The sequence below is a fragment of the Emys orbicularis genome, chromosome 24 (genome assembly GCF_028017835.1).
Source record: "Emys orbicularis isolate rEmyOrb1 chromosome 24, rEmyOrb1.hap1, whole genome shotgun sequence".
NCBI classification, from domain to species: domain Eukaryota; kingdom Metazoa; phylum Chordata; order Testudines; family Emydidae; genus Emys; species Emys orbicularis.
In genome coordinates this window covers 3,277,831-3,287,319 of record NC_088706.1, presented here as the reverse complement: position 1 = coordinate 3,287,319, position 9,489 = coordinate 3,277,831, and the positions used below count along the sequence as shown (strand labels likewise).

Below are 9,489 nucleotides of genomic sequence, written 5' to 3'. Positions count from 1 at the left end.
TGTCACCTCTACTGGAACATATTTTTTGCTTTCCCGGAAGAGAAAAAATTATGCAAAGTTGCAAACCACAATACCAAACAGGAGAAACCGTTCCAGTTTTTCCCCCTCTTTTTTTTGTTTTAGACAGCATGTTTTACAGGGGTGTTTTTAAGTACACTGTGCTGTGTCTAACGGAGAACTATAAATCCAAGGGAATTAAACATTTCAGACTCTGTCATTTCTACTGCCAACTGTCATTTATAAGTTGGCTGGTTTGCCAAAAATGGCTCTGAGCAAGCAGCTTATGTACCTCTTTATAATGCAGCACCCACTTCACTGCCCCAAAGTGGGAGCGCACAAAGTGCAAGATCCCCTTCCAAAAAAAAAAAAAAAAAAAAAATCAAATCAAACTTGTCAATTTCAGACAGACACTCCAGATCCAGCAAGAAACTGCCTCCAATTTCAGGCTGGACATCTAAAGTGAACAAGGATACAACTTTTTAAAGATACAAACCCAATAAACTTGTGTTTTTCTTTACATGTCATGGGACATATTTAAAGCTTAAGAGAAATACCAGAGTTTAAAAAAAGTGCCTGCCTCAATCTACCTATTTTGCTGTGGGGAGGGTTTCTTTTGGAGTGGAGGGAGAGCGGGGGGGGAGGAGGGGGCGGCACACAGGAAGGGAACGTAATAGAGGGAGAGGGACTGTTGCCATAATCAACTTTACTCTTATGGAATGATGCAATTTCTGTAATGATTTAAGCACAATTTAAAACAAATCTACAGTACGTTATTTCAAGGGGAAAAACACTAAAATTGCCAAATGTCATAGACTAAACAGCAACTCATATTTATATATAAAAAATTAAAGTCATGTGAACATTATCTCAGCAAATGCTACAACAGTGGTTAGGCATCATCATCTTCCTCTTTTTTGTCCTTCTTCCCGTCGCCCTCGCCCTCAGCTGTCTCACTGGTGTCTCGTCTCCTTTTTCTGTTACGTGCATTAAGTCTATTTTTAGGAGGTGGCAAAGGGTCCATTCCAAGTACTTTGTGTATCTGCCTGAAAGCTAGCATCCTTAAAGCATGCTAGAGGAGGAAGCAGAAGAAACATTAAGGATGGTACCATTGTCAGGACAGTAGTAGGCATGACATGGCTGATACTACATAGCCTACAGTATCTTCTGTGTACAGCAGCCTTTATAGTCACACACTGCAGGCTGGAGTTTAAAGTTAATGACAACGTGTTCTAAATATCAAGTACAGATACAAAAGTATAAAGGACCTTATTACAAAGCTGCTGAGAGCTCATAATTTCAATTAAAATCAGTGAAAGCTGAGCTAGTCAGTTCCTCTGAAAAATCAGGCCTAAAAATGTTTGTCCTGAACCAAAACCTGCTGAAGTCAATGCAAATCTTTACAATAGTTTCTAGCTCTTAAAAAGACTGTTCCCAAAGCCCAATGAAGAGCTAGAAACTACTGTAATTTGTTTAGTACAAGAAACAGCGTACAAATAGCAGCAGTCTTCTCACATCCCACACTGATCCATCCTGGAATGATCTCCTGCCTGCTATACTGACAGAAGTGATTCTAACTCCCCCAATCCTTTAGTCCTAGACATCTTTTTTAGGTACTCTCATTATTCACTGGGGTCTAAGTAGAAAATGCTATACAGAGTCCACATAGGAATATTTAATCTAAAGTCTTGAGTTTAATACAAGCCAGAAAGTGAAAGTTCTATATTTAACTGGTAAGCCTACCAAGGTTGTTCTACACACAGGCAATACTTAGCTCAGAAACAGAGATCAGTGTGAATTCCTAAATCAAATATCTGACTTCAGCCTACTGCTCTGGAGATGTCAGGCAATATTACATACACTAAAAGCATTTTTAATTTTTTCTACCATGCAGTGGCTGGCTTGCAATAAGATTTTATTTTAAAATTGCATTACATTGCCTGCCAACATCCTAAGAATCTTTGACTGATAATAATACCATTGCTTACGTGGCCAGCAGGAGCAGATTTTAGATACTGCGATCAAAAAATGCAGCGCACAGCTTGCCTCTCCACATAAAATCTGATTAAACTGGCAGTTTTTGATGCCGGTGGACGTAAAGAACTACCACACTATTCATTAAGAAAATTAATAGTATTATAAAGAAATATGGTTGTGAACATTTTTTACAGTAATAACTTAAACACATGGACTTATATTTGTTTTTTGTTTTTACTTCACCTGTTACCTTTACACTAACCACTAAAGATGGCTAACAAGATTAGAGAAAAATAATATTTTTTTCATTGCGTTTACTTTTTGACAATTCTGTGTTTTCTAGTCCATTTCACTGGTTTTCCCTATAGTCAGTTTCCCCTTGTTTTTATGTATTTACCCCTTAATCCCTTCAAGCCACAGGGGAGAGAAAACGGTTTTGAAAATATGACTAAAAAATGGGGCAAATGCAATTCTGAAACTGACGTAACTCTCTTTAAAGGCAACTTTACTCTTCAATGTGAGGTATTTTTCACATTGATGAATTTCTTTATTTTTAAAGAAGTGTGTAAATTAGGTGCAGCTTTCAGGGTCACAGAGTTGTTAACATGGCTTTTGGGGTCACAAACACATACAATCGCAAACCAGAGGTTGTCCCTTACCATGGGTGCTGTAGCTGTTTTCAAAACCTTAACTGAAAAGGATAGAGTAACCTCAAATACCGATGTATACCAGATGCTTCACTTTACAGAATGCTTCTACTAAAGTTTCCTTCTCAATGCTATTAGAAATAACTGTCTTATCTACCTGTGCACTTGCTGTAATATCCTCTCGTTCCTGACTGGTCATAGTCTCTAGAGCATCCATTTCATCTTTCTCACAGGGATCTTGTAGCCCAGGTCCATCTGAATGCAAGGGGAAGAAGGAACCACAACTCTAAAACTCACTATGATCAGGGTTTAAGAAAAAGACGTTTGAAAAAAATCACACTTTCCTAACGTACAGTGTTAGTTACAGTACCACTGACATTGCTTTTCACTAGTTATGCTGTTTGGTTACTTTTTTGCACTTCACTCAAGGAACAAGGAAACCTCACTAGTAAGTTTCAATTCTGCATTCTCAGGGACTGGCATAGAATGCTGAAGTGCTTGGGTTTTATGTTTTTTTAAATATTGCTTTGAAGTTTTAATGAGAGCAATATTATTAATGCACACACAAGTGTTGGGCCTAAACTATCCGAATCTCTTTAATCACTTCAAAATAAAAAATAATCAACGCCTTCCCTTCAATCAAAAAGGCACATACAACACATCTGCCACTTTCTGAAAGCAGAGCTACCAATACCATTGAGTCCCAGAATCAGTGCTGCGGACAGAGTTTATTTCAACAGCCATACTTTAACACAGGGGTTGGCAACCTTTCAGAAGTGGTGTGCCGAGTCTTCATTTATTCACTCTAATTTAAGGTTTCGCGTGCCAGGAATACATTTTAACGTTTTTAGAAGGTCTCTTTCTATAAGTCTATAATATAACTAAACTATTGTTGTATGTAAAGAAAATAAGGTTTTTAAAATGTTTAAGAAGCATCATTTAAAATTAAATTAAAATGCAGAGCCCCCTGGAGGCCAGGACCCGGGCAGTGGGAGTGCCACTGAAAATCAGCACACGTGCCGCCTTCGGCACACGTGCCATAGGTTGCCTACCCCTGCTTTAACATCTGTTCAGTGGGAAACCATTACAAAATGTAGCATGTACTGTGGGATGACAATACAGATGGCCTAATCCACCGTTTCAAAGATTTAGTGAAGCGACATTACAGATATTAGTTTAGAACTGACCCATCAAGAGTGTTCCTGTGGCTACACATTCAAGAACTCGGCGCATGGCATCTCCAGGACTTAGCGGACTTGTTGCACTACTTAAAGCCTTTTCTACAAGAAGTTCCATTGCCTGCAGGAAGGACAAAATCAGGGTTGACTTTTTAAATGAGGAAATGAAGCTAAAATACAGTTTCTTAAAAATATAAGCAATGGTGTGTCCTCCACAAAAGGCACGCAGCCTCTGCAGAAGGCAAAGAATCCTTTTTTTTAGGGCTGTGTCTTGCTTTTTAGTTCCTTGAAACTAGACTCAAGATACTGCTAAGGCAACCTTGTAAAACCATCACGAACATCTAAGTTCCTGCAAAAAACCCTTCTCGTCTACTTGTGCTAGGACAATAATAATGAAAACATTTTACTTGCTTGTCAACAAAAATTACTTGGCTGAGAGAATGGACCAATAGAACTTTGCAAGGCTGAGCTCAAGAGAATTCACAACTCAGTTCAGAGTTGGCTACTAACTTATTTCTAAAAACTCTTTTTAGCAAGTCACATAATAGAATTCTGCACCTAGAAGATTTACAGCAGTCTGGTCACTTTCTTAGGAAAATTAGGACTGACCAAAGGATTTGGACCACTGTATGCTACATGGGACCATTTAGACCGGCTCCTCTATGGTTTCTTTGGGCATTTATTAGTTGACAATAGCCCTGCTATTTATTGGCACTTTTCTAAAAATGTTAAAGTTTATCATCACTTGTTTATTAAATTATTTTGTAAACCTACAGGCGTCTACCAGTGAAACCCGTCACCTTTTATCCAGCTTTCCTATTATGTTTATATGATTCTAATACTACAATATTAGAAAGTTTTGTCCAATCATCATCAGTAGTATTACAGTTGCACTAGAAGTTCCCAATCAAGATCCCATTGTACTAGAAATTGTATACACACAGTAAGACAGTTCTGGGCACATGGTACTTACAATCTTCCAGCCGCGGTAAGAGCTGGAAGAGAAGGGGTAGCATGGTGAAGAAAGCAAACGTGCTTCCCTCTCAAGAAGCCAATTCATCCCCCTACCACAGGTTAACTGCACACGTGCAGAAAGAGGAAGGGGTAGAAAGAGGGGACTATTGTATAAGTAAGTACCAGTGGGGTCTCTCTCCAAAGGTTAGGTTCATTTCTTCAGCCAAATATAATGAAAGCAAGTCCCTCAACTGCTCCTAAACCAGCAGCACAAAGGCAACAAAGGCAGATGAACAAGACCAACACCATAATTGACACCAGGGTTCAATTACACTGGAGGGATAAAATGTGTTCCTAGTATTTATTGAGGCAATCCACAAGTTAGACTAATGCAGTAGCTAGTATGGCAGAAGGTTTTCTAAGTATGTATGGTTTACAATAAATAAAATCCAACTAGCTTTCCCAGTTGTTTAAGACTCTCTGAAGTAGACAGACTACTCTCTACAGAGTATTTATATGCTTAATATGAATAGGACTCCTGGACGCCTTGTGAGAGGAGAGAGTTCCAGGTATGCATGGAGCACGTAACCCATACAGCATAGTGGATTTAGAGCTCAGCTGTGTTAGGAGTTTGTATGTTAAACACATATCTGACTCTGTATACAGTGTCTACAGTCATGCTGGTGTGGCTGTTCACATTCTGAGGAAAGGGACCTCCTCTCTCAGAGCTCTAGCTAAATCATACTGCTTATGTGGCCTGCAGACATGGGCTGTGGCACCATACTTGTTATAGCCAAGTATGAAGTTGAAAATCTGAGATGACTGCAGATATGCACTAATTATTTTTAAACTGTCACATTCTCCACTCTCGCAAGAGGAACTGGAATTGAATAACTACATAAATTTGCTTTGGTGAAGAGGCTATGGAGGATGGATTCCCTATTGCTGAGCAGCAGTCTTCTTGTTAGTCTATAGAAAGGGGAAGGTAAACGTAGACCATGCTCTGGGACCTACTGAGGTCAGTAGGCTTTGTCACGAAGGTCAACAGATTCAGCCCTATGTACTTGTGTGGTTAGCTTATCTTTTACTTCATTTCAATGTCCCTGATAATCATCACTGTTGCTAAAAGCGTGTCTTACATGATAGCAATCAAAGGAAGGGTGTCACAGAAAAGGCTTCGGTCTTCTTACCCAATCTGGAAGTGCCCCCCATGTTGGTACACGCTGGCAAAGATCTCGCAGAACCCTGATGATAATCACACATGACTGCAGACCGTTAGCTCTAGCCTTTATGGAAATAAAGGAGACTGTTTGCTAACAGAAAATATCTAAGACAATAAACAAGCAGCAAAACAAAACTCATTAAAAGTATCTTAGAGTCTGAAGAAAATATTCTCCTTATCTGAATATTAAACCATTTGACTTCACATGGAGCAAAGTTTCCACTATGTACTACTCCATGTAAAAAATGCAATGGGGCACTGGCATTCTAAAAAAATGCTGAGGCAGAACACAAAACCAAAAGGGATAAAGAAACTAACCTATCTAGTTAAAAGAAGGCTACACCAATTGTGTTCAACATTTTGAGCACTCTCAGGGTAAGCAACATTATTTGTGGAGTCAGTGCTAGCAAAAGGCATTAGATTGGCAGCTCTGAATACTCAAAGAATGATCAGAACTGGGCAGGCTTCACTTCTCCACTAGCCAATGGATCGCAAGCGTCCTGGAGAGACCAACGGCCATGTTGTCTTTAAGGATCTATTCAGCTCTTGCTTTTCTGTTGGGGTTGCTGCACAGTGCTAATTATGGTGGTGGATTTTATAAGTATTTCTTAAACAACTAGAGAGACACGGTGGGGTAGTATCTTTTATTGGACCGACTTCCATTGATGAGAGAGACAAGCTTGCAAGCTGACACAGAGCTCTTCTTCAGATCTGGGAAAAGTACACAAGCGTCACAGCTAAATACAAGGTTTGTTTAGCATAAGGAATTAATATGTTGTAAGAAACCACTCAAGATGAATTGGAAATTAACACCTCTGCAGTCAAAGGACAAAGGAAGATCAGTGGGTTTTAACGATCGTCAGTTGTACTTGGAAGTTTAGGGTTTAAAAGGGCATTTCTAAGCCAGGTGGTGAGGGTGACATATAAAAGGATCCTCTCAGATCCATTTACTGACAGAAGTTGACATACACAGCCTTCTCTAGCCTGCCAGAATAAAGATAAAATATTTTGCTTCAGCAGGATTTATTTTCACCAAAACCCAACGAAAAACAGGAACGGGCTCATTTATATTCTAGAAATATTCCTATTTTAAGTTACTGTGCTGTGGAGAGGATGAGTTGGAATGTGTACACAAGAATTTTGGGGTCATTATACAGAAGATGCCCCCAATAGCATCAGTTACACTTTGAATAAACATGGTCAGCTCTGCAGCACAAAACTGTGCCTCCTTCCCCGTCCCGCCCTCTCCTTCTACCAGATTAGCAAATCAATGGGAAACTGCACAACAGTGCTTACAAAAGCTCTTTACCTGGAACCATTTAGCATGACGAAGGGCAGCCAATGACTCTAGGCATTTCTGTTGACTCAAAATATCACAGGGGTCAGGCTGAGATTCTGCTGCTGCTTCTAAGAGGAAAGAAATATATGAATTTCTCTTTGCACCATTTACTTACAAAGCTTTCGCGACCAAGAGTTGCTGTGAAAGACCATAACACAAGCATAACTTTTTGTTACTAATAGTTATCAAACTAGCATACTGTTGTTTCTAAATCATATCCACAGACTGAAGCCTGACTGCATTGTGATTAGAGATCATTGTCTCCTCCATCAAAAGCAAGCAGTCTTTTTCAAATGAGAATGTGTTTCTGAAAGCATTGAGAGCAGCACAAAAATCTCTATTAGCAAATTACAGCAATTAGGTCTGCAGATTTATAAAGTTAAGTCTCGAATACAACTAACTCCATCCATCTTCTGCCTCCCCATTCAGGAAGGTGAAGGGAAAACGCAGCACAGGAGTTTTAGGAGGATTTCGGCCTTCTGATTTTGTCACTTTGAAAGTATTCTGACAGTAGTAACCAAATCAACAAATCAAAATATCTGCTCAGTCACCATGGTTATTTCATTTTGAAATTATTACCTATTTAGTACATCAAACCTTTCACACACAAAATAATTTTAAACCATCAATGATTTACTCACCTTCGTCAGCAGAAGCATCCTCTCTCATGAGAGGAGATGTGACTGAAATTGTGACTTGCATTTTTGGTTCCTTGCACGAACAGATGAGTATACTTGCTTCCTCAGCACCGGATGAAACTTCATACTCATCTTCAGTTAACGTCTAGAAAGTTAAAAGAACAAAACTTCACTTGTTTCACCTTCAAGTTCATGTGCCAGCATTATCTCTACACCCCACTATTTAAAAAAAAACGTATTTGGTGAATTTTTTGTTCAAGAAAGAAATTGACTAATATAGTTTAAAAGCTAGGAATGATGTAGCATCAGTTTCAATTACATTAGTAGAAAAAATGGGTGAGGTAATATCTTTTATAGGATCAACTCCTGTTGAAGGAAAGCACAAGCTTTTGAGCGATACAGAGCTCTTTTTCCGGTCTGGAGAAGGTAGACAGAGTGTCTGAGCTAAATACAAGGTGGGACAGGTTGTTAAGCATAAGAGGTTCACACATGCAGTATAAGACCACTTTAAATGAAGTGGGCAATTCAAGGTTAGGAGGCAGTAGGGTGTGCTACAAATTGTTGTAATACACCATAAAACCAGTGTGTGTGTGTGTGTGTTAAGTCTATACCTTTTTGTGTCCAATAGAGTTATGAATTTAAGTTCCCAGACTTGTCTTTTGAAGGTATTATGCGGGTTTCCTTTGAGGACGAGGACTGAGAGGTCAGACATGGACACATCTGTATCCTGAAAGAAATCTTCCCCAAACTCCCTCTTCTGACTTTCAAACAACACCCCAACCTTACCAAGCTTGTCATCAGAAGCAAGCTCCGACCAGACCAAGACACACCAACTCAAAGCAGCACCAGTTCCTGCCAGAACAGGTGCAAAACATGCAGACATATCTCCACTGATACAATGATCAGTGCCTCCCACAATACAACTTTCAAGATCTATGGATCCTACACATGCTTATCACATCATGTGGTGTACATCATCCAGTGCATCAAATGCCACAACTACTATGTGGGTGAAACCAGACAATCACTACGCTCTCAAATGAAACCATGAAGAAAAATGATAGCGACAGAACACCACATCAGCTATGGGCGAGCACTTTTCACAAAGTTATCACTCCATGTCTGACCTCAGTCCTCGTCCTCAAAGGAATCCCACATAACGCCTTCAAGGGACATGCCCGGGAGCTTAAATTCATAACTCTGCTGGGCACTAAAAACCATGAATTAACAAAGACACTGGTTTCATGGTTTATTATAGTAATTTGTAACACACTCTGCTGCCTGCTAACCTTTAATTGCCCAATTCCTTAAACTGCTGTCTCCTACAGCATATGTGAACCTCCTATGCTTAATAATCTGTCTCACCTTGTATTTAGCTCAGACACAGTGTCTACCTTCTCCAGACCTGAGGAAGAGCTGTGTGTAGCTTGAAATCTAGTCCCTTCCACTAACAGAAGTTGGTCCAATAAAAAAATATCACCTATCTTGTCTCTCATATATCCTGGGACCAGCACGCCAGCTACAACCCTACAAACAT

General features: G+C 39.5%; 1 protein-coding gene across 1 annotated transcript in view; it reads right to left on the bottom strand.

Annotated features, from left to right (window-relative positions):
• Positions 1-703: 703 nt before the first annotated feature.
• The window catches only part of ZFR2 (zinc finger RNA binding protein 2), a 76,580-nt gene continuing 67,794 nt past the window's right edge, over positions 704-9,489 (bottom strand). The window contains exons 14-19 of the mRNA XM_065422178.1: positions 7,956-8,097; positions 7,285-7,382; positions 5,944-6,039; positions 3,809-3,920; positions 2,779-2,876; positions 704-1,069 (exon numbers count right to left, since the gene is read on the bottom strand). Coding sequence (XP_065278250.1) covers positions 890-1,069; positions 2,779-2,876; positions 3,809-3,920; positions 5,944-6,039; positions 7,285-7,382; positions 7,956-8,097 — 726 coding nt within the window. The 3' untranslated portion in view covers positions 704-889. The remainder of the gene's footprint in view (positions 1,070-2,778; positions 2,877-3,808; positions 3,921-5,943; positions 6,040-7,284; positions 7,383-7,955; positions 8,098-9,489) is intronic.